Below are 25,126 nucleotides of genomic sequence, written 5' to 3'. Positions count from 1 at the left end.
GGGAATAGAGGCAGTTAGAGTAAGCAGCTCGTTGGTTGCATTTAGGTTAGTCCTGCAGGCCTGGGCAGAGGGTGGGAATGTGCCCCAGTTACTGGCGTTAATTCTTACTAAGCCCAGTGTCGGCTGTGTTGTATAAAATGACCTGCCCCCACCCACTTGTGCCTGCAATTGGAATTTGGAGATTGGCATGTTTATGACTGACTTTGAGGAATGCATATGTTCCTAGCATTAGATTCAGATGTGGAATTTAAATGAAAACACAGGAATGTTCTTTCTGGAAGTAGTTTATTCAAGCCCATCAATACCATTGAGCAAATCCAGCCAGGAAATAAAGAAAAATGTATACTAATAGCCATAAATGATAGTTTCTGATAACTGTGGGTCCTTGACTGAGTAGCTCTCTGTGCTGGGGTTTTGTCAGGATCTACCAGGGGCTTAAGAGTCTTCATTTATTTTCACTAATTGAAAGGTAAAGTGATAGAGACATTTCATTGATTGATTCACTTTCCCTCTGCAACTATGAGGGCTGAGCCAGGCTATAGTCAGGGACCTGGGACTCCACCTGAGTCTGCATGGCCGGCAGGGTCCCAGGCACTTGAAGTATCATCTGCTACTTTCCAGGACCTATTAGCAGAAAGCTGGGTTGGAAGCAGAGTGACTGGGACTTGATCCAAAATTCTGATATTGGGATGCCAGCACTGCTAGCAGTGGCTTGTGCTGCTACTCCACAAACACCCACTCCCTGAACTTTTAATGTGTTTCAGGATGTCAGTTCTGTAATTTTCTACATTTTGATGTGCTGATAACTGTATTTGGACTTCCTGTGTCATATGTAATGAGTGAAAATGACTACTGGAAAACTGACAAGATGCTTTCCATATGTTAGCTCACTGCATGGCTCCCACGTGTCCTTGGTGTTGTGTTGGTAGCTCACTGGGTTATAAACATTCTTGACTAGTGGCTGTTCTCTGATGGGGACTTGTGTAACGGAGATTTTTTTTGTGACTTTAAGCTCAGGAAACTGGTAGGATGGAAGGGAGGACAGCTAGGGTTGTGGGTTGCAGAGGCTGTAGGAGCATTACAGTGTTTCTTGAGAGAGCAGCTTGCATGTATGAGAGCCTGGGGTCAGTGCTGGGAGGCACCGTGCACCGTAGGAGGCAGCAGGTGATGGCCTGTGTGGTTGGGTCTCTGCTACCCATGTCAGATCTGGACTGAGCTCTGGGCTCTAGGTTTCAGCGTGGCACAACCCTGACTGTTGCAGGCATTTCCGGAGTGTGAACCAACAGATGGAAGATGTTTGACTTTTTGTAAACTGCCACTCCCCTCCCCTCCCCTCCCCTCGCAAGCTGTTTTTTCATTTTTTTTTCAAGGATGAGAAAAGCAGGGTGGGCTTTTGTGGTAGGGTGTGGGTGTGAGTGGGGGAAGGCCATCACTCTCAGTATGTCATGGCCTCCTGGAGAGGGAGTTGCACCACCTGCAAGGGTTTGTAGGGTCAGTGTGGTGGTGGCATGTGCAGAGGGAGCAGTTGGCTGCCCTCCCTTTGCTGGCTGCCTTCTGAAGCACTGGCATGCCCATTGCTCATACTGTGGCCCTGGGGAGTCTGGGTGAAATGGCCCTGAAGGGTGTGGAGGATCTAAGGACAGCTGTCCTGAGTTCTGGTTGCAGGTGCCACCCACCAAGTCCTTTTTGTGGTTTTCTTTTATGATCTTAAACGTTTGCCTTTTGCCACCCAGACAGCTGCACATGTAAGTGTGGTGGCTTAGTAGGCGTCTCACCCTGGTCAATAGGAATTAATTTCTTTCTTTCTTTCTTTCTTTCTTTCTTTCTTTCTTTCTTTCTTTCTTTCTTTCTTTCTTTCTTTATTTATTTATTTATAACACAGAGTGAGTGGGAATCCTGTCTGTCTGTCTGTCTTTCGTTTGTTTGTTTATTTGTTTGTTTGTTTATTTATTTATTTATTTATTTATTTATTTATTTATTTATTTATAACACAGAGTGAGTGGGAATCCTGTATTTTTGTTACTTCATTCCCCAAATGGCCACAGTGACCAGGGCAGGGCAAGGTGGAAGTTAGTGGGCAGATGTTTCTTCCATCTAATGCTGCTTCCTCAGGTGCATTTACAGAGAGCTGTTTCAAAAGGCAGAGCACCTGGGACTTGAATGGGTGCACACAGAGCAGGCAGAATTGCAGATGGTGGCTTTACTCACTGCCACTACACCAGTCCCAAAGATTTTAAAACATAGACAGTGGTACGGAATTCCTGTTACTTAATTTTGAGTCAGCAGTTTATATAAGTACTGTTTCATGTGCTATAATATGTAATTATATTTTTAAAAACTTTCTTTGAAAGGCAGAGTTACAGAGAGAGAAAGAGAGAGAGAGAGAGAGAGAGCAAGCACACGCTTCCATCTGTTGATTTGTTGCCTTAGTTAACTGCAGTGGCCAGAGCTGGGCCACTCCAAAGCCAGAAGCCAGGAGTGTCTGCTGGGTCTCCCACATGAGTGCAGGGGACCACAGACTTGGGCCATCTTCATTGCTTTCCCAGGCATGTTAGCAGGGAGCTGGGTGGGAAGTAGAGCAGCCAGTGCCTGCTTTCCCCAACTGTGCCACAGCACCAACCCCAACATGTGATTTCATCTTAAATCATGTGTGTGTTACGTTGGGTGGCCTAGCCCAATTCTGGCCTTTCCTATTGGGAAAAGTCCTGCCTCCCAGGTGACCACTTTGGCCCCTTGGAGCAGCTCGCACATGAATCGGGCATCTGGGCTAACAGTCATGATTGTGTGGAATCTTGTTACCACTTCATCTCCACTCAGAGCTCACCCACTAGTTTCAGCTAAAGCCTGCCACCTGGTGGCTTTAAAAATATACAACCTTTTTTTTTTAAAAGAAGGTGACCAGTGCTGAGGTTTTAAGTATATAAATGGTTTCAGATAAGAAAAATGAATGATATTTTTATTTAAATTGTTTGGTAATGACTTGTCAGTTTATTTCTTCCTTTAATTTGAAGCTGGATATTAACTAATGATTTCTTTTATCCCATCCTCAAACATCCTATTACAGGAGTCATTTTAAGGAAGAACGGGTATTGGCATTTTGACGTTAATAAGGCTTTTCTGTGTGATGATAATTATTCCCATGAGAAAAATATTGGCCTTCTTTGCAAAATTTAAGTCAGCTTTAGTTTTATAATGTTAGAGCACCATTTAATAAGAAGTAGCATTTAGGGTCTGGTGTGGTAGGCTAGCAGCTAAAGTCCCCGCCTTGCACATGCTGCAATCCCATATGGGCGCCAATTCTAATCCCAGCGGCCCTGCTTCCCATCCAGCTCCCTGCTTGTGGCCTGGGAAAGCAGTCCCAAAGCCTTGGGATCCTGCACCCACGTGGGAGGCCTGGAGGAAGTTCCTGGCTTTGGATTGCAATTTCGGCCGTTGTGGTCACTTGGGGAGTGAATCATCAGACGGAAGATCTTCTCTGTCTCTCCTCCTCTCTGTATATCTGACTTTCCAATAAAAATAAATGCATCTTAAAAAAAAATTGAAGATTAAAAAAAAGTGATACTTAGAACAAAACCAGGGACAGCATGATTGCTTGATGGCCAATGCTCTGTCATCAAGCACCTGCATCTCATGGGCTCCAGTTCATACCCTGGCTGCTCCACTTCCCTTCCAGCTCCATGCTTTTGGCCTGGGAAGCAGTCGAGGACAGCCCAAAGCCTTGGGACCCTGCACCTGCGTGGGAGACCCAGAAGAAGCTCCTGGCTTCTGGTTTCAGATCGGCTCATCTCTGACCATTGTGGCTGTTTGGGGAGTGAACCAGCGGATGGAAGATCTTTGTTTTTCTAACTGACCAGAGAAGGAGAGAAATAAACAAAAAATATACTTCGTTGTTGCCAAAAAAAAAAAAAAAGAGAGAGAAACCAATTTGAACCTCGTTTTGGTAGTTAATGATATAAACATTGACTTTTTCTAATATTGGGCAAGCTCTTTCTGATAAGGGAACTCCTAAGTCACCTATGAGAAATGGAAGGAACACGCACGCTTGGGGTGATTGTTTATGAAGGTTAAGCAAATTTCTATATGATTATTCCATTGCAAAATTAGTTTTAGAAATAGCTTTTTATTCTCCTATTATGCCTCCTGTAATCTTAATTTATAATATCCATTGTCTTGCAAAACTGCAAATTTCCATTTCAATCCCTGCTCCTGAATTGCTGATAGCAGGTTGTGGCAGCCTTTGTTTAAAGTGTCTGCGAGGTTTATCTCTGAAGTGGGGAGGAGGGCCTCTAGTTGGGGCTACAGTCTGACACCTGTACTGTTCGCAATGTGTTACAGCTACGCTAAGAAAGAGTCTGACCTGAATGGAGCCCAGCTGAAGCTTCGAGAATATGAAGCAGCACTGAACTCTAAAGACGCAGCTCTGGCCACTGCACTTGGTGACAAAAAGAGCCTCGAGGCTGATTTGGAAGACCTCAAGGACCAGATCGCCCAGGTGGGCAGGCTCTGCTCTTGAGCTGTTCATTTGATGCGTGTCCTAAGCCATGTTGTGATTGGTTGATTTGCTGACTGATCAGATGGGAGAGTGAGTGAGTTCTTTTTGGGCGGCTCACCTGAGAAGTTTTGAGGTAGCCGACCTGCTGCTGAGCAGCGTCCGCTTTGCCCTGACTGCATCCTAGGCTGGTGCTGCTTCCTCACGGCACCAAAATGTGACGTGGGACGCGAGGCGAGAGTGCTCTGTGCACAGGAGTGGCCGATGGCGGATGGGGGCTCACCGATCCAGTGTTCTGGTTCTTAATGTGTGGGTGTGTCTCTGTCCTTGTCACTGCTGTCAGTTGCCCACTGGGCAGGTGGTTTGGTCTGGGACCCTGTGGGTGGGCTGGCAGGTGAACATGCAGTTCTGTGCTAAAGGTTAAAATGAGGTCATCTCTCAGTGACATGTTTATGTAAGACTTGGTTTGATTAGGAGGTCTCAATAGCCTTACTAAGTCACTGCTGTATATTTCCTCATCACAATTCTTTCTGCTTGTGATAGTTGGAAGCTTCCTTAACCGCCGCCAAAAAGCAACTGGCAGACGAGACTTTGCTGAAAGTAGATTTGGAGAACCGTTGTCAGAGCCTCACTGAGGACTTGGAGTTCCGGAAAAACATGTACGAAGAGGTAAGTGCAATTTAACTTTCTGAAAACAACCGAAGGGCTCTCTAGAAAGGTTTTGTCATAGCTGCTCTAGGTAAACAAGTGGCATTTAGGAAAACATGTGGATCAACATGTCTCCCTTACAGGAGAACCACTGCAGGTGCTGGAGGAACTCCTGCTAGGAGTACACTGTCTAAAGCCGTTTGAGTAAACAGATAGAATTCACCTAATCGGATTTATGAAGGCTTGGTTGCAGCGACTAGTTAGCATGAACTCACTTAAGCATTTGCATTTTCCCTTGCCAGTTAACGTGTTATTCCAGCACTTTTACGGACAGCCCCAGACTGTATTCTCTTGGTTTGTGGAGAAATCTGCAGCCACGTGATGCGGGGCTCTCTTTGGGGGTCTCATGGGCTGTAGTCAGGCTTCAGCCCAGTCCGAAGGTGACCTGAGCGATGAGAAGGGGTCATAGGGCAGAGTAGTACTTGGGCCTCTTCCGGGAGCCAGTCACAGCAGGCCAAGGCTGAACCTGCCAGGCAGGGCATTATCTTGGGGTATGGGTACCTGGAGGCAGCAGGCTGTGCGGGGTTTGAGGTCTGGCTGCTCACAGCACTTGCGGATATTTCTGTAAAACTGGGCACATTTAGTAGCCTTAAAGGCTGTGATCAAGGGGACTGGATTAAACTTGACACACATCAAAAGTGATAAAATTGAAGAAACAGGAATGTGTGTGCCTTAAAAATTGCAGAGGTTTAAGATTAACCACTGAGGAGAAAAGTACTTCAGTAATTAAGGCACTCATGTACATGATGATTTTAGAAGTAGGATAATTTTCTTTCTTGTTTTAAAAAAATATTGTTATTGGAGAGGCAGACTTATGAAGATGAGAGGCAGATACAAAGATCTTTCATCTGTTGGTTCACTCCCTAAGTGGCTGTGTGCTGGAACCAGAAACTTAACCTGATTGTTCTATATTGGTGGCTGGGACCCAATCACTTTTTGCCTCCCAGGATGAACATTAGCAGGAAAGTGGGATTGGAAGAAGAGCTGGAGCTTCAGCCATGTTTCTCTGATAAGAGATTTGGGCCACCCAGATGTCTGGCTCAACTGTCGTGCCAAGCACCCAGCTGCTGCTTTATGTGGTGAATCACTGGGATACTGCTGTGATCACCAAGATTATTCCTGGATGTCCTGCCTTCAACTCTGTCAGTTTCCTAAAATGAGAGAGTCATAAAAGATGCATATTTAGATCCCACTCAAGTTCCCAGCCCGGGACTCAAACCCAGGCATTCCGGTGTGTGATGTCCGTGTCCCAAGCAGTGTCTTCACCTCTAGGCCCAACGTCCACCCCATCGTTATTTTAAATGTCCTGTGTGGACAGATTGGAGTCATGTATATTTTCTTTGTAAGGCATTGTTTTCACGTAAAATAATGAATGCAAAGTGGCATGAATAAAATGTAATAGTTTTTTAAAGGAGTATTTTGGTAGTATCGTGGTATTTTGGGATTTTGCCCTCTTGAGAATCAATTCTTTGTTGTTGTTACAGTGAGGATAGATTTATTCAATCATGTCTCAATTCCTATTTATGAATAGTTAGGGAGAAAGGAAGAGAAAGGAGCGTAGACAAAGGACCCAGAGTTGTTCAGTCAAACCTGTCATTTGCTTGGTTTCTTGAATTGTGTATCATTTGCTCCATTAAGTAAATGTAAGCTCTGGGGGCAAAACGAATTTGAAGTGTGGTTTTGTGGGTGTGCCAAGCACATTTCCCCTACAGGCTTAATAAAAAGATAAGGGAGTAGGCAGAGACGTGCCAGCCCTGATGAGAGCCACTAACAGCAAGCTGTTGGGTTCTAGCTCCCTCTAGTGGCTGCGTGTATTACTTTTTCGCATTACTTGTGCCACTTGGAGCATCATGTTGCACAACCACCCAGCCCTGGTTGTTACAGCTACTTGTGAGGGAACAGCAGATGGAAAATGTTTTCCTTCATCTTTCTATTTGCTTTTAAAACTATAAGTAATAATAATTACAAGAAGAATTAAGAAAGAAAAAAGCTCTTCGTGGTAGTGTTACTATTGAAAGAAGTTAAGTCAGTTAGCTTGTTCTTCCTGTTACTGCGTCTGAAGTTCTATTACGTGTGATGCATCACTTGATTTTTATCCTGAGTGATACGTTGAACTTTCCCTGGAGGATCCCCATTCCAGTGGTATTGTTAGAATTTTCAGCAAAACAATTGCGAAGAACACGCCGTATTCAGTGTGATTTGCTCTTTGGCCATCAGTGAGTCACCCAGACCGTTCCTCGCCGTTTAGAGAAGTCTGCTCCTGAGGAGAGGCACAGGATTCCCAGAGCTTGTGTGTCTGTCTTTAGTCCCATCTTTGCAGCGTCTGCTCAGATGCCTGCCCTAGGATGGACCAGTGATGGCCTGTGCCCATGCAGCTGTGCTGAATGATCCAGCTTCCTGTCTTCTCTCTCTTCCCTAGGAGATTAACGAGACCCGAAAGAAGCATGAGTCGCGCTTGGTTGAAGTGGACTCGGGTCGTCAGATCGAGTACGAGTACAAGCTGGCTCAAGCCCTGCACGAGATGAGAGAGCAGCACGATGCCCAAGTGCGGCTGTACAAGGAGGAGCTGGAGCAGACGTATCACGCCAAAGTGAGTCCCCCGGTCCCCTCCAGATCAGGACTTCGCGGTCACCATGAGGGTGATCGTGTGTATCGTTCTTAGATGATATTCATTGTCTTTGTGCGTGTAAAGGTGGATGTTCTTGAAAATTGAAATTTTCCGCAAATTAGCTATTAGTAGAAATTATACAAGAGAGTAGGGTTGTTCCAGTTTCGTTGGTAAAGGGTTTGTCTTGGCCCTTTGGTCATGATAGTGAAGGCCCAGCCGTCTGGAGCAGTTCCCTTCTAGGTCCCAGACACCCACCATGATGCTGTCTCTGGCCTGGCTCCCAGGTCATCAATGTACATAGTATGTGACTGCCATCCTGGGTCTTTTTTATTGCAGAGCCAAATGAGAAGTCTGACATTTGCTCCATTGCTGCTTCTCATTTTAAAAAATACTTCTGTCTTGTGTGAGCAATCCATGCCAGAACCGATACAATCAGCAATTAGTATAGGGTTTCTTGGCAAATGATTTCACCCCATATGTTAAGCATTGAGTGATTAAATTAAAAGGGATATTATTGGCAGGCTTAAGAAATTAGGATCGTGTGATTATTGACAACTGTTTCCGTTGCGTGGGCTCCAAGTGTTAATGTTGCTTTGCATCCCTTTCATACAGTAGTGATTGGAGCTGTCGTTGAGCTGAGCAGTGAAGAAGCTAGTCGGCATTGGTCCCAGTCCTTGGCCTCGGTGGGAGCTGGGGGTGTGAGGGAGCAAGACATTTAACACATGTGCCACACACACACCTAAACACACCTGCACATCTCTGATGGGTTTAGAACGAAGAGCTTTTTTTTTTTTTGTATAACCTAAAGAGCTGTCTTTACGTCCCATTAGAAATCACCTAGGGATAAGAATTTTTAGCTTATTGGATTTGGTGGCTTAGGGATACCTGATGGTTGTTTTTCTTAGAGTATTAACTGTAAGAATGTTATTCTAGACAGTTCTGGTTTAACGGAGGCCCAGGTGCGCCTGCACTGCTGAAGCTAGTGTGTCAGGAATTGAGTGTGAAGTCTCCCATACTGACACCCGAACCATGTCAGCCCTCTTCATGATGTGTCCTGTGTTGCGTCAGTGGGTTACGAGCAAGGCTTTGAGTGAAGTGCCTTGACGGAATCTTGGTTCCTCTTTTGCCTGTTGTAATTCACCAGATACGGCTGACTCCGGTGTGTTCTTCTTTCAGCTCGAGAATGCCAGACTGTCCTCAGAGATGAATACTTCTACTGTAAACAGTGCCAGGGAAGAACTGATGGAGAGTCGGATGAGAATCGAGAGCCTTTCGTCTCAGCTGTCTAATCTACAGAAAGAGGTAAGGCAGCGAGCTCGCTAGCAGTCGGAGCTCAGCCTCTTCCATCAGAGCAGTCCTCCTGCTTTGTTCTGGTCTCCCTGTTGATCGCAGCTCATGGTGTTTCATGGTGCTTTTTCAGATGCAGTGATTTTACCTTGTGCTAACACCCCGTGAACACGTGCCACGTGTCCGAGTTTAAATGACCCAGAGCCCAGGCGCTTGCTCTGCCGGAAGCGGCCTGGTGGCTGACCTACTGGGCTTCCTTTGGGGCGTGGGTTTCTGTTCCCTTGATCAAGCTCAGCCCCACAGACTGCTGTTCCCTATATGTACCTTTTTCATCCCATTTAAAGCCATCAGAAGAAAGTTATTTGTGGGTAGCACATGCCTTGGGTTTTTGGATGAATTGTCTTTGTGCTTACACTACTTATAGTGATTTGGATCTTGGGCAATAGCATAATTTCGGCATTGTTGAATACTTAATGATTTAATTCATGTTTATTTTAGACTTTGCTTCCTTCATTTTATCATTTTCTTGTTAGGAACCTTTTTCTAATTGCATCTAGACACACTGCAGGGATTTAGAAAACAAAGAGAAAGGAGTCACATGAAGCAATGACGTAAAAAGTTGTTCAACTTGGACACTTTGGCATTGCCTGCTGTATGTGCTTTGAGGTTGCAGCGTGCATTTTTGATGTGTTGTTCTTGGAGCCATGGCTGGAAGGACCTGGGAATCCTTCAGCTGAGCCAGGGGCCCCGGGGCTCTTGTGACTCACCTGGGGCTGCTGCAGGCTGCCTCTGGGCTTCCCATGGGTCTCCCCTGGGTCCCAGCTTTCCCTTTTATCCCTTGCTCTCTGAAGGTTTTCACTTAGGAACGTAACAGATCATCTGTTTCTGTTGCACCATCTGTTGTCTTGTTGCGCTGCTGGCACAGAAGAGCATGGACTTGTTAGTTTGTAAACAACAAATTTATTTGCCGTGATTGAGAAGGCTGGGAGGGCCAAGGCCAAGGCTGTGGCAGGGTGGGTCTGCTGAGAGCCTGTATCCTGACCATGTCCTCAGGGTGGAAGGTTCCTTTGGGCCCACTGTATACTGGCGGACCCTCGCCCGATCATGTAATCATCACTCCCAAAGGCCCATCTTCATACTATCACTTTGAGGGTTAGGATTTCAGTCTGTGCTGCTTTTGGAATGACACAAATAAAGGAGACAGATACAGAGAAGGTGTTTTCCTGGGTGCTTGTTTACTCCCCAGATTCCCCCAACAACTAGAAGAGGTTAGGGCCAAAGCTGGGGGCAGTGACTCATTGCACATCTCCATGTGGAGTGGTGGTAGCTTGTGTTCTTACGCCATCACCTGCTGCCTGCCAGGGTGTACATTAGCGGGAAGCTAGAGTTAGGATCTGGAGCCAGACTCCAGACGCTGGACACTGGTGCAGGGCATGGGTGTAATCTTCACTGCTGGGCTGAATGCCTGCTTTGTTAGCAGTGCCTGAACAGGTGCTTTGTGAAGCAAAGACTGTCTGTTCCTGTGCTGACTTCATATTTGTATTTTTTCTCCATTCACTGAAATGTGTGCTAACTGTAGTCTCCTTTAGTGCATGTCTGCCTGTGTCTTACTGATTATTCCATATAGACATTCTTATTTGACAGACATGGGAACTGATGCGTCTTGTTATTACCTAGCAGTAGGTAGGCTCTTCAGGTTGCAGCGTGGTAGCTGTGACTTCCGTTTGTTGTGATTCAGGCAAGTTCTGTGGGTAACCTCAGATTAGCACTTTTTATTTTTTTTTTATTTTTTTAAGATGCATTTATTTTTATTGGAAAGTCAGATAGATATACAGAGAGGAAGAGAGACAGAGAGGAAGATCTTCCGCAACGGCCAGTGCTGCGCTGATCCGAAGCCGGGAACCTGGAACCTCTTCCGGGTCTCCCACGCGGGTGCAGGGTCCCAAAGCCTTGGGCCGTCCTCAACTGCTTTCCCAGGCCACAAGCAGGGAGCTGGATGGGAAGTGGAGCTGCCGGGATTAGAACCGGTGCCCATATGGGATCCCGGGGCGTTCAAGGCGAGAACTTTAGCCATTAGGCCACTGCACTGGGCCCCAGATTAGCACTTTTTAATTCCTGGCAAGATCCTGGGGATTTTCTGAGAGATGACCCCCTTGACAAGTAAGGGGGAAACACCATTTTACCCAAAATAGTTTTAATTTCTCTTTGTGGGAGGAAATTTTTTTTTCATTTGTAAGTGGTAACAGATTTTATGGCAATGTGTTTTGAAGAATATTTTTATCTGTTATTATTTTAGTTTTAGAAGACACATAAAAAAATCTCTTAATGTCTTCCTGTTAAATATCTCAGTTGTGCTTATTGCCAAGTCATGTCAGTTTCATCATGCTGCTTGTTGTGCCACAGGATTTCCTTCTAGTTAAATGATGTGTGTTGCTGACTTGCTTCTGCAGTCTTACTTAAGATTGACAGCCTCAGGCCCGGCATGGTACCTAGCGGCTAAAGTCCTTGCCTTGCATGCACCAGGATCCCATGTGGGCGCCGATTCAAATCCTGGCAGCCCCACTTCCCATCCAGATCCTTGCTTGTGACCTGGGAAAGCAGTTGAGGACGTCCCAGAGCCTTGGAACCCTGCACTCGCATAGGAGACCCAGAGGAGGCTCCTGGCTCCTGGCTTTGAATTGGTGCAGCTCCGGGCATTGTAGCCACTTGGGAAATGAATCAGCAGACAGAAGATCTTCCTCTCTGTATATCTGACTTTTCAATAAAAATAAATTAAAAAAAAAAAGATTGACAGCCTCTAAAATACCGATTGTAGAAGAAATATTTAAATAGTATGTGGAGAGGCTGGCATTGTGGCATATGCAGGTTGCAGTGGCAGCATCCCATCATCCCACACTGGAGCCCCAGATTGAGTCCCAGCTACTCCAGATTGCATCCAGGGATGGTGCAAGTGCTTGGCCCTTACAGCCACATGGGAGTCCTGGATGGAGTTCCGGGGTTTGGCTCCGCATTGCTTTGGCTGTTGTGGTCAGTTGCAAAGTAAACCAGCAAATGGAAGATTGGCCCTCACCCACTCTGCTTTTCATTCCAGCCAGGCTAGAAAAACCATATATTGTGCACTGTTAAAAATAAAATGCAAAACCTGAGGCCATTAGAAGACAGTTGTAAATGAACAGAGTTAAAGGTGGAATCTCGGATCACTTCGTTGTCTACCTGGGGAGGCTGCTGTAGTGAGGTCTGTTCCCACTTGCCTGGAGGCTGCCAGCTCATTAAGGCAGATCTACAAAGTGGAAACTGGGTGTGACTTTTCACTCTGTGTTCCTTATGTTTAACTGCACAAGTGTAAATGCAGCTATTTAAAGTGGGACTTAAATATTCCTGTTTAAAATGCAGAACGATTCAGAGCAACTTAAAAGTTTCCCCTTCCCTGTCTCCCTGCCCCTGAAGAACTCTGCCACCAGACGCGCCTGACTTCAGATGTCTCGGCTCCCAGGCCAGCTCTGAAGCTGAGGTGGTTTGTGTGCCCTCATCACACACACCCCCCAGTAGATTGTCTCCGCTGTGTGAATTCCAGTGATTGACTGAAAGAGGAAGCCCTCTAAATTTACATTTTCTTTTTTTTTTTTTTTGTAAAAAACAAAAGAAAGGGAGGGGATGGATGGATTCCTCTTTTGTTTATGACTATAGAGTTTTGCATAAGCAGTTAAGATCTTGAGGGTTATTGGCATGGTATTTGTCATATCAGCCTCAAGTGGCATGCCTGTTTCTGATACAAAATGTCAGATGCTGCTCTGTAATTTAGTTCATTAGCTGATCACTTTCAAAGTGCTTATTTTGATGTGATTTTACAATATAGGAAAAGTCAGAAGATAATGTAGACAGTTCTCCCGTAGCCTGTCCTCTGTTTCATTTTGTTAATACCTTGTGTGGGAAGCTTGTCCAAACTAGGGAACTGGCATGAGCATACTACTGTTAACCAGATTCAGACATTGCGTGTAACTGATTTTTCTCTGGTTATTATCATTTTTTGATCTGGGGAGCCATGTAGTCCCTAGTCTCCTGTGTTCTGTGACAGATCACTGTTTTCATAATTCTGAGTCTCAAGGACAGGCCAAGTATCCTATAGACCCCCCTCCCCCCCCCCCCCCCCCCCGTCTGTCTGCCTGGTGCTTGTCACATGATTATACTGGGGTTATAAGGGTTTTTGTTTGGCTTTATTTTTAAAGATTAACTTATTTGGAAAGCACGAGTGATAAGGAGATAAGTACAAAGAGATTTTTTTCCATCTGCTGGTTCACTCTCCCAAGTGCTTGCACAGCTGAGATCAGGCCAGTCCAAGGCCACAAACTGGTCTTCTCACATGGGTGGCCATGGCCCAAGTGCTTGGACCATCATCCTCTGCCTTCCTAGGTGTGTTAGCAGGGGACTGGAATTGAAGTGCAGCAGCCAGCATTTGAACTGGTGTTTGGATATGGGCTGCAGTTACCTCAGGCGGTGGTTTAATGCATTGAGCTATCATTTCTTTTGTGAATGAGTTGTGGTTTTTTTTTTTTGTTGTTGTTGTTGTTTTGTTTGTTTTTTTAAGATCTTTTTAGTCCTTTACTTGATTTAGACTTTGGAGTTGATGGCCTGGTAAAGAAGTCTGATGTGACTTTCTGTAACTGCAGCTTAAAAATGTATTTAGTCAAATGCATAGAAGTTGGATGTACATTTACACACATTACGAACATTTGGGGAATATTTTCTTAATCTTTGATTAGCTAAAATGTTCTCGGGATCTACATTTTATAGTTTAGGAATTTTTGTTTTTGATTTAAAGTGTCTTCAATACTCTGTGCCAGTTTAGGAAATGGTTTAAAATAACTGCCTTGTGCTAATGTGGAATGTTCCTAGAAAGTGAATGTGTTACTTTGAATCTGAAGTCTAGAGCGTGTTTGGAAAGGATTCAAGAGTTGGAGGACTTGCTGGCTAAAGAGAGAGACAACTCACGTCGCCTGCTGACCGATAAGGAGAGGGAGATGGCCGAGATAAGGGACCAGATGCAGCAGCAGCTGAACGATTATGAGCAACTGCTGGATGTCAAGCTGGCCCTGGACATGGAGATCAGCGCCTACAGGAAGCTCCTGGAGGGCGAGGAGGAGCGGTGAGCACCTGCTTTGCGCCCTCACCCCGTTTCCTCAAATAAAAAAAATAAGGATTTAAAGAGAAACAATTCAGACAACATTAAATGTTTTCTGTCATTTTTTATCATGCCTAGGCATGAGGCAGTAACTGATCATATGTATATCTCAGTAATCATTGTCGTCAGTTAACTTTTTTTTTTAATATTTATTTTTATTTGAAAGTTGGAGCCACGGGGATAGAGGGTGAGCGGCAGCTCTTCCACCCACTGGTTCACCTCCCAAATGGCTGCAGTGGCCAGAGCTGGACTGGTCTGAAGCCAGGAGCCTTCCCTTGGGCTTAGGAGCCCAAGACCTTGAACCATCCTCTGATGCCTTCCCAGGCCACCAGCAAGGAGCTGGATCAGAAGTTATGTAGCTGGCACCTGAACCAGTGTCCTGTTGCGAGGCCAGCGTCATAAGCGGAGGGCTGTACCACTGCCCTGGCTCTCATCGTTGTTATCCTAAATATCTGACAGGATTGTAAGGATTCAGTCTAAAAGGAAAGTGGCTAATTCAGGGGAGGAAATCATTGCTGGTCAGGATTGATTAAAAGTATGGTGCACACTGGTTATGGTGGTAGCAGAGGGAGGGAGTCCCCTCCCACGTCACCATCCCTTGTGTGTCATACATAGTTCCATTCCTGGACATGACATTGAAATTATTACATTTTTTCAAAATATGTGAGTACAGATCAGTTTACTACAGTTAAAATGTACTGTGCTTTGCCTGCTGGTTGTCAGTTTTGCTGTGGAAATGTATGTGCAGAGGCCCCGTGTGATAGCCTCATGGCTGAGTCCTCACCTTCCATGTGCCAGGATCCCATATGGGTGCTGGTTCTTGTCCTGGCTGCCCCACTTCCCATCCAGCTCCCTGCTTGGGGCCTGGGAAAGCAGTTGAGGACGGCCCAAAGCCTAGGGACTCTGCACCCATGTGTGGGGGACCCAGAAGAAGCTCCTGGCTCGTGGATTTGGATTGGCTCAGCTTTAGCTGTTGTGGCAACTTGGGGAGTAAACCTGTGGACAGAAGATCTTCCTCTGTGTTTCTCCTCCTCTCTGTATATCTGACTTTCCAATAAAAATAAATCAGTCTTCGAAAAAAAAAAGTATATGCAGGAGATAATGTCTCTCTTTTAGAGTAGGAAGGATGTACGTGCTTCATAAATGGGATGTTTCTTTTTCCCGGTGAAGGCTGAAGCTCTCTCCGAGCCCCTCCTCCCGTGTGACTGTGTCCCGAGCCTCATCCAGCCGCAGTGTGCGTACCACGCGAGGGAAGCGGAAGAGGGTGGATGTGGAAGAGTCGGAGGCCAGCAGCAGTGTCAGCATCTCGCACTCTGCCTCAGCCACTGGCAACGTCTGCATCGAAGAGATTGATGTCGACGGGAAGTTCATCCGCTTAAAGAACATGTCGGAGCAGGTGAAGCAGCAAGACTCGTGTGGTCATAAGCTGCTCTGTGCTGCTCTGTTTGGGTTCATTGTGGGTGCACAGAGCGAGGGCATCCCTCCTGCTAAGGACTTAATTTATCAAGGGCTTCCTGTTGTTAGAGCCTGAGTGTCTGGGGGCTCTGGTGAAGCTTGTATGCCTGGTTGGGTGAGGAGTTGGGCCTGTGGGAACACTGGGTGCCACAGGGAGCACCACTTCTAGTCTGCCAAGAATGGTTGTGAAAATACTCCTTACCCACCAGGGATCCTGAAAATGTGGTACGCGGGTGAGCAAAGGAGCGCTAGGAGTTTTGAGCCTAGAGATCCTACGGCCTTTTGTTCTCCTCTGTAACTTGTGGTCTGGGTGCTGTGTTTGGGAAGGCGTGGCCAGTGGGGAAGCAGCTGTCCAGAGGGCTTCTCTGCCCCAGGGTGCTGGGCCAGTGTGTGCTCCTGGCGGCCCAGCCTGTACCTTTGCTCCCCTGAGCAGCTTTGGAGCAGCGCTGATGGTCATCACCTTGGCCTTGCCTGCTGCCGCACTGACCCATCTGGAGCTCCTTAGGTCTTTTCCAGCGGTAGACAGAGGATGGGCTTTCTTGTCATTTTTTGTAAGCTTCACATTTCAATCGGCAATCAAAATATTGGATACATATTGTGACGATGACACAGATTATCTTGTAAATTTGTAAGGCTAATCTGACCTAGCATGAATGAGATCATTTAATTTGGTTCAGACTCTTAGTTTGGTCCTCTTTGCAACTACCTGCAGCAGTGTGAAAGTTATGACTTTCTGAATGACAAACTTTGCCTATTTTTTATGTAGGAAAACATGATGACTGGAGTAAATATGTCTTAGTTTAAATGCCTGTATGAATTTATTTATTGCATTTCATAACTAATCATACTTGAGGTAACCTTGCTTTATTTTATTCTGTGACCAGGATCAACCAATGGGAGGCTGGGAGATGATCAGAAAAATTGGAGACTCATCAGTCAGTTACAAATATACCTCAAGATATGTGCTGAAGGCAGGCCAGACTGTTACAGTAAGTGCATTAGTCATTTAATGTCACCGCACTGTGTTAACTAACAAATAATGCAAGGTTTTTTTTTTTTTTTTTTTTTTTTTTTTTAAGGACAAAAACAGCTTTGACTTAAGAAGAAGCCATCTAGAAGTGGACATTAAAATACCTTTGACATTAGGGCATTAAGAGTGCTGTTAAGATTTCAAGAGTTGACTTTTGAACTCCCTTTATCTGTCTATTCCAGTAACTGTGATAGCTGCCCTTGACTGATTCTTGTGCCCCAGTGTAATGGAGGCAGTAGTACATGGCATAAAGAAGCGTTGGTAGGATGCTCCTGGCCTTGGTCCTGGATGGCCATCTTCAGCCCTGGGCAGCTGTGGAGTCCTCTGCGAGGTTCTGGCGCCCAGGCTCCGCCTTCTGACTCAATTTTGAACAAAAGCCCTTACATGACAGGCGCCCCTGAAAGCAATCACTACTTGGAAACCCAGTTTAGCAAGAGTAGCATTTGTTTTTTTGCTTTATGTCTTAACGTTCAGGTTGAGAAGGATGGGTGAAGTACTTTGGGTTTTGCATGGCTCTCTGTGTTCTGGAACGCCGCCTATTCAATAGGAACGTGGATAGGATCCACTCACTTTTTGGAAAGCATGCAGCATTGAGCAAACATACAATTCCTTTGCTTTTATTAGGTAGACTTAACAAGTAATAAAAATATATTCTTTATAGATTTGAAAGGAACACGTAGGTACCCCTGTTTTATTGCTTTTATGAATTATTTAAAAAACATCAGCACATGTTGTAAACATGCTTATAATTTTATGACTGATACAAACCTTAATATCAGAGACGCAAGCTACAGGTTAGAACATTTTAAAAAGTAGATTCAGAGAGCTTGACGCCACTTTATAAAAATCAGATGCCAATTTTGTAATTACAGGTAAAAATGGAATGGCTATTTTACTAAATTACTCTTTCCTCACGAGTAATTATTAAATGAGAAAATTGTTTGGTCCCATTATGTGTCTTGTGGAAGCCGCTGTTTCAGCTCAGAAGATTCTCACTGCAGCCATGTGGAGCCATTATGCCAACCTACTTTTCCGTGGGCACTAACTGGATAAATTGTGTAGGTCAGCGGGGCACTCAGTTATATAAAATAATGGAATGCAGTTTTTTCCTTCAGTGGGGACAGTTAGAGGGATCAGCTTATGGGAATATGGTTGTGATCAGTGATCTTGCTGTAAAATAAAGCCAGGCAGAAGCAGAGATCATTCTAAAACCCTAGAATTGAGTTAAGAGAACCACATGTGCAACTTTAAATTTTCTCAAGCTACAGGTTAAGATGTGGAATTCTAGAACTCTTATTTTATTTAACTTAATCGGTCCATATCATTTTAAGATATAGTATCAAAATTATCAGTTAGATATTTTACATTTATATTTGTTTCTAAGAAAGTCTTTGAACTCTTGGATTTTACTGTAATGGTACATCTGATCCAGTGGGCCGCATGAGAAGGACCAGGAAGCACAGAGCTGGGGTTAGGAAGAGCATGTAAAGTTTAGGACCTACTTTGTGGGTTAAATTGCTCAGGAACATTGTTGACTTTTGTTGATCATGATAATAGCACCAAACCTACCCTCTGATTCCAAAGTGCAGAGTAGCGCTGGAAACGAGGAATATTTTGACAGTTAAGATGTCATTTCATGGTGTTTCAAAGTTGACCTGGACATCCCTCTTTTTTTTTTTTTTTCCCCAATTTTATCCCAGTAAGTGCTCCTTTCTCTGGCTCAGTAATGCTGGTGGGCTACCTAGATTCTCTCAAGTGAGTGTTTAAAGAGTCAGGACTGTCTCCTGACATTGTCTGTGTTTTTTCAGATTTGGGCTGCCAATGCTGGTGTCACAGCCAGTCCTCCCACTGACCTCATCTGGAAGAATCAGAACTCCTGGGGCACTGGTGAAGATGTGAAGGTTATTCTGAAGAATTCTCAGGGAGAGGTAAGGCTCTCCTAGGATCAGTGCAGTGTCCGTTTCCCCCGTAAGTTCATCATGCTTGCTAGGATGATGGCTTGTCAGAGATCAAACTGGAACAAAAAGTAACGTTGCTTCAGTCAGACTCAGGCTGCTGAGCAGGCTCAGCTGAAGCTGTCTTTAAAAGTCGGGAGGAAGATAGAGTGTGTTGTGAGTTTGAGCCCCTGCCTTATTCTGACATTTGTTCTGGTTCTGACCTTAATGCCCCGCCCGCAGACTGGTAGGCTCTGCTGTTTGGTACTAACGACATGACCACATGTCCATTCGGACTGAGCAATGCTGACAGGCCTGGTGGGTGGGGGGGCTTACTCAAGTAGTGTTAAAATCCTGAGTGTACATTTGGTGCCAGGAAAAGAGCCAAAAGGAGCCACTTGTCACTTCTAGCATGACGAAGCTTCACATCCTATACACAGTTGTGGGAGCCAGCAAATAAGAGAAGTGCCAAGGGAATTCCTAATAAATACAAGGAAATGAACGCGGTGTGATAGTCACCAAGAGGAAACAAGAAGTAGCCAGCCATCCAGACAACAACAGGTGCAAAGATCCCAAGGCAGCAGGAGTTCTGTATTTTCAAGAAAAGAAGCCAGTGTATCCAACAGGTAGACAGAGGGGAGCAAGAATGGGCAGCTCCTGGAGGAGACATGCAGGGTGCAGAAAGGAGCTGTGCGGTTAGTTGTGTGGGTTAAAGGGAAAACCTGACAGACAATGCCAGCACAAGAGGAACTTGGGCAGTTCTCTAGGCAAAAGAGGAGGAAGCTAACCCAAGCCTTGTTTTGGAGTCAGGCTTGCTAGGATGCATTGATAATGTTACTGTGGCATGAGAGAGAGCATCAAGTTCATTTGCTTGGACAGCTGGACAGTCCCCCATGCCATTGACTGAGGATGTTGGTGGGAGAACGACAGACTTAACAGGGAGACGGGAAGGGACACTGAAGACTCCTCTGGCTGTATATGTTGTCTTTAATCCTTAACTAGAAACTAAAAGACAAGAGAGAAACAAAGATCTTCCAACTGCTAATTCACTTTCCAAATGGCCGCGACAGCTGGTGCTGGGCAAGGCTGAGTTCACAAACTGGGATTTGCCCATGGGTGATAGGAGGTGGAGCCAGGACTTAACCTAGGCACTCAGATACGATATGTAGGCATCTATGTGGTGTCTCAATTTGGTGCCAAACATGTGCCTCCATGTATATTAAGTTTGAGATGCCAGGTAGATATCTAAGGGAAGATATTGTCTTGATATCAAGGTGGGAGGGTATCTTTGTCACATCAGTGATATTTAAAGCCAGGAAACAGGCTGACCCCAGTTTGTCATTAGAGAAGGAAAGAACCCAGAATTGAGCTCCAGAAGGAATAAGTTACAGCAAAAAAAAATAGAGAAGGTGCAGCTAGCAGGGTAGGCAGAAGTCAGGTTGTGGTCTGGGGGCAGATAAGGACGGAGTAACCCATAATGGCAGTGGCCCCAGGGGCTCCCTTTTGCCTACATAGTGCCAAGCTGTACTATGTAGGTACTATGTAGGTACTATCTGGTGTAGTGCTTGCTCATTGGAGGAGAGCCCTGAGGACAGGGACCTCTGTTGGTGCTGGTGTTAGCAGAGAGCTGGATGGAAACTGAGGCAGCCAAGAATTGAACCGGTGTCCACATGGGTACTGGACTGTATTAGCAATAATCTGTGTAACTACCATTTTTCTGTTAAGAATATGGATAACTGAGGCCTGGCAAGATGGCTGATTTGGCTGATTCTCACCTTGCAAGCTCTGGCATATGGCTGCCAGTTCATGTCCTGGCTGCTCTATTTGCTGTCCTGCTTCTCCCTGCCTGTGACCTGAGAAAGCAGTGAGAATGGCCCAAGACTTTGGGACCCTGCACATGCATGGGAGACCTGGACTGGCTCAGCTCCAGCCATTTGGGGAGTGAACTAGCAGATAAAAGTCTTTCTATCTTTCTTTCTCTATGTGAAATCTGCCTTTCCAATAAAATCCATAAATCTTTCAAATATGGGTAACTGGCTTAAGCCAGTTTAATTTTTATTTATTTTTTCTGTTCCTGGGGTAGTCATGGGAAATGACAGAAAACCCAATTAAAAAATAATAGGAATTGTTGGGGCATGTATAAATGTAACCTAAAATGTAGGGCCTGATGGATATGGGCTTGGTCTAGTGTCTCCTACAGCTGTCCCCCAGGATCTGTCATTTGCCTTCCAGAAGTCCTTCCCTTGTGGCTGTGGACAGTGCCAGCTGCTCCTGGACGTCCCTTGTTTCTGTTCACTCTGTGTAGGAGAAGGTATCTTCCCGTGAGGTCCGCAGCCTGGCCTTCACCTGCCTTCCACCTGCCTGGGTCCTGGGCCTGTTGCTAAGGAGCTCCTGGAGTGCAGAGGCTGTATCAGCACTCATGCCTTCTGCTCAGCGCACCCCTGCTGGATTGAACGTGGTGGAGGGGTGTTGGCTCAGCATCTCACTGCGGGGCTGTTAGGCCCGAGTGAAGTCAGGAGCCCATAAACCAGTTTGCATGGAGACCCATGCACCTCTTCAAGCTACTAGCGGCTGGCATGTGGGCACTCTGGAAGAGATTTTTCTTGGTCTGTTCTTCATGTCCAGAAGAGAAGAGGAAAGCTGGCTGGTGGCTAGTGTCTGTGCCATGTGCTGCCATTCCCAACTGGAGTCAGTCAGAGGAGTGACATGCTTGTTTATTGTGCAATAGCAATAATTCCTGTTGGTTAAAACAGATGGTTCTTTGGGATGGACACATTTGTATAGAGAAGCCAATGTCACATGCCTGAAGTTGCTCACTGACAGACTCACATGGCCATCTTCCTTGGTCTTGCTGCAGTAACCAGAAAACCTCCACACAATTCCTTCTGCCATGGTGCCTGACCACAGAGCATGGCCCGGCATGGACAGCCTTCACGCTGAAGGCTTGTTTCTGCCACACTGGCTTTTGAATGTCGTCCTCTGCTTGGGCTTACGTTGTAGGGGCTTTTCCCGAGGACATTTTAGTGTCCTCCCCTTGGAGCTGACCTTTCTTAAGTGACTTAGGACTGCTTGCTCATTTACTTGCTGCCAGCTCAGCAAGGTCAGCCTGGGACTTAAACAGGCACTGCAGCCCACGTGCAGAGTCAGCATTCCCGCAAGAAAGTAATCTGTACCTGAGCCTTTTAGCAGAAGATGGAGACACTTTCTGCCAGATGCTCGGGAGCGGAAGCAGGTCTATTCTGTGCAGAACTCGCCCGGACTCCAGAGTATGTTGTTGGTAATTAGGGCTCTGCTGTCCCGGGTTTTCCTCCTTGGAGAGGAGCCGGCTGCTGAAGGAATGATAGGATCATGTCCTTCCTCCTCACTCCCCAGGTGCTCCTGTGGTCCTGGAAATGCAACAGCTAACCACCAGCTTCCTGTTACTCAGCTTTTTTGTTTTGTTTTGCTTTTTAGCACCTTTGCTTTTCCAGGAGCCAGAATTTTTAAGCTGAATTCATGTTGAGTTTTATAAAGGATTTAGTTTGCCAAATCATCAGGATAAAAAGCCATGGAAACTTCTCAGTAGGTGTTTCACATTGGATCCCTGCAGGGAATACTGAAGGTCTAAGAACTGCTACTAATTATGCAACAATTCCTGTTGTGTGATGCAAATGGTAACTTTTCAGAAATCTGTGATGTAGGGTTACTATCGAGTCCCTCTTCCTTGCAGCCTTTATGGTTCTAATTGTGATTTTTAATTTAACATTAAATTACTCTTTTAGGAGGTTGCTCAGAGAAGTACAGTCTTTAAAACCACCCTCCCAGAAGAGGAGGAAGAAGAGGAGGAGGAGGCAGCAGGTGTGCTGGCTGAGGAGGAGCTCTTCCACCAGCAGGTACTGCTTTCTTGGAACATATCAAAGTTTCATTAACAAAAGTATGTAAAAGGCAATTATGTGGCTTGAGTTTCCCTGTTATGGATGAATTAAAGCAGTGAAGATTGACTGAGTGGGATTTGTGCTTCCCAAGGGATATTCAAGGTGGCACAGTAGGGTGGGGTAGGAAAATAGCAGCCCTTTTTGAAAGGATTTTTTGTTTATTAAATTCTAGTGTTTTGTTGTGTACATAGTATGTTATGATAGGGCATGCATATCACTTAAGGAACAAGTATTTAAGTTTTGCAAACCCTAAAAATGACCTTGTTGTAGAGTTCTGTGATTGAAAAATACAGATCTCTACAGTAGAATAAGTTATGTGCATTTAAACTAAAAATCCTGTAATATTTAGCTGTGGTATGCAATATAATTTTGCTGTATTAAGTTCCTAATCATTATCGCATTGCATCATAGATTTTAGCTGATGGTTGGGCTTGTAAGAGCCCTTGAAATAAAACTCCAAATTTTGTTTCAATTAATTAATAACTAGTGACCCGTTAGTTTGTATTCTCAAGCCAAGCTGTTTGAATCATTAACCAGTGCTCCTACTCTATCTGATAAGACTGTCTTCATGCTAGATCTAATCCCTGCCTTTAGTGGCTAGAAATAATGACTGGACGAAAAATGACAGGATAAGAGTGAATGATCTGCAGGTGCCCAGCTACAGGCTTAGACAGATCCACTGGGCTGCTGGAGTAGTTAGGAAGGAATAATGTTTGCTTAACAATGTGTAGGAGGAGAACTTTTTTGTGCATTGGAGAGAAGGCAGACAATACTGTTTTGAGGTGGTTTGAATGATCTGTGGTACTTTAGCAGATTTGAAATTTGAAAAAGTAGTTTCTTAATTCCCATAGGTGGATGGTTTAGGCTCAGCTGGGTAGTTCTACTCAACTTAGTGATGACTGCAGTCAGTCACACAGGGAGCTTGGGTGAAGATGAATTCCTTTACACCTGCTTCAGTGGCTTCTCGTGAGCGTGCAGTATAGCCCATGATTCTTTGTGACCCGTTCAGTTGCCCAAGAAGATGAAAGGGAGAGAGAGAGAGAACTTCATCCACTGATTCACTCCCCGGTGGCTGCAGGGACTTGGATTGGGCCAGGAAAAAGACCAGAGTCCAGATGCCATCTAGGAGTGGTGGGGGCCCCGGTGCTACCTTTCCAGGTGCAGTTACAGGAAGCTGGCGTGAAAACAGACTGGCAGCGGCTTATACCAGTGCAGGCAGTGTTGTAATGTGCTGTGCCACAGCATCAGCCCCTGATCCATTTTGTTGATGTTTATTTTTCCTTCTGCTTTTTTTTCCTCAGGGAACCCCAAGAGCATCCAACAGAAGCTGTGCAATTATGTAAACCTCTCAAGTCCACTTGTCTTCCTTGAGATAAAGAAACATGGAAACCCTTACCTACATGCAGTGCAGAGCCTTCTCAGAAGCACAGAGTATTTTTATATTTCCTTTATGTGAATTTTAAAGCTGCGAATTTGATGGCCTTAATTTTCTTTTGACACTGAACGTTTTGTAAAGAAAATCATATCCATTACACTTCTGTTGCAAGATGTGAACTATTGACACTGAACTAATTGTACTGTTTGGAAAGGGTCCCTCAAAGTTTTTGGCTTTTTTTGTTTTTGTATGTGTTTTCTTTTCTTTTTTTTTTTAAGTTCTTATGAGAAGGGGAGGGGAGGGTAAGTAAACCACTGTGTATTGGGATGTAATTTGAAGATTGCTCCATCTAGATTAGCAATCTGCTCTTGATTATCCTCTGCTATATATAATGGTGCTGTGAGGGAGGGGAAAGCATTTTTTCAATATATGGAACTTTTGTACTGAATTTTTTTGTAATAAGCAATCAAGGCGAACAAATTTTTTTTAAATAGAAAAGAGAAATTTTCTAAGAAGGCAATATTAACCTAATCATCATGTGAGCCCTCTGGATGAAGGATTCCACAATCTTTGTTTTATGGTTATTTCTCCTAGATTCTTAATTCATGCGGGGGGATGGGAGAAGGGGGAGGGGTGGGGAAGGGCTTCTCCTATTATAAGCGCATTAGCTGTGTTTTTTAAGATAGTGTAACATGCTTCCATTTCTTATGTGACATTAACAAATAAAAAAGCTGTTTTAATATTAATCTACTGTCTTTTTTTTTTTTTTTTCTTTAAAGATTTATTTCTATTTGAAAGGCAGAGATACAGAGAAGAAGAGACAGATCTTCCATCCACAGGTTCACTTCCCAAATGGCCCCAGTGGTTAGAGCTGAACTGATGGGTGCTTTCCCAGGCTACAAGCAGTGCACTGGATGTGAAGTGGAGCCGCCGGGACACGAACCCGTGCCCACACAGGATCCCAAACCAGTGCTCATATGGGATCCTGGTATGTCAAGCTGGCTTGTGCTTTTTAACTTTTGAAAATTGATTTTGATTTTTGTAAAAATAATTTGGCTTGATTGATACTTTGTTAGGACTTTGGCAATTGAAGATAAATCCATGATAAGCTATTTTGAGGGTCTCCTCCATGTCAGCATTTTGTTAT

General features: G+C 45.0%; 1 protein-coding gene across 1 annotated transcript in view; it reads left to right on the top strand.

Moving 5' to 3' along the window:
- The window catches only part of LMNB1 (lamin B1), a 40,620-nt gene extending 16,056 nt beyond the window's left edge, over nt 1–24,564 (top strand). The window contains exons 2-11 of the mRNA XM_004586372.3: nt 4,336–4,492; nt 5,033–5,158; nt 7,617–7,787; nt 8,982–9,107; nt 14,015–14,235; nt 15,442–15,667; nt 16,611–16,715; nt 18,565–18,684; nt 22,452–22,562; nt 23,906–24,564. Coding sequence (XP_004586429.1) covers nt 4,336–4,492; nt 5,033–5,158; nt 7,617–7,787; nt 8,982–9,107; nt 14,015–14,235; nt 15,442–15,667; nt 16,611–16,715; nt 18,565–18,684; nt 22,452–22,562; nt 23,906–23,947 — 1,405 coding nt within the window. The 3' untranslated portion in view covers nt 23,948–24,564. The remainder of the gene's footprint in view (nt 1–4,335; nt 4,493–5,032; nt 5,159–7,616; nt 7,788–8,981; nt 9,108–14,014; nt 14,236–15,441; nt 15,668–16,610; nt 16,716–18,564; nt 18,685–22,451; nt 22,563–23,905) is intronic.
- The last annotated feature ends 562 nt before the right edge of the window (nt 24,565–25,126 follow it).

The sequence above is a fragment of the Ochotona princeps genome, chromosome 19, assembly GCF_030435755.1.
Source record: "Ochotona princeps isolate mOchPri1 chromosome 19, mOchPri1.hap1, whole genome shotgun sequence".
Classification (NCBI taxonomy): domain Eukaryota; kingdom Metazoa; phylum Chordata; class Mammalia; order Lagomorpha; family Ochotonidae; genus Ochotona; species Ochotona princeps.
The sequence above is the reverse complement of the archived record's forward strand: the minus strand, read 5'-3'. Positions and strand labels throughout refer to the sequence as shown.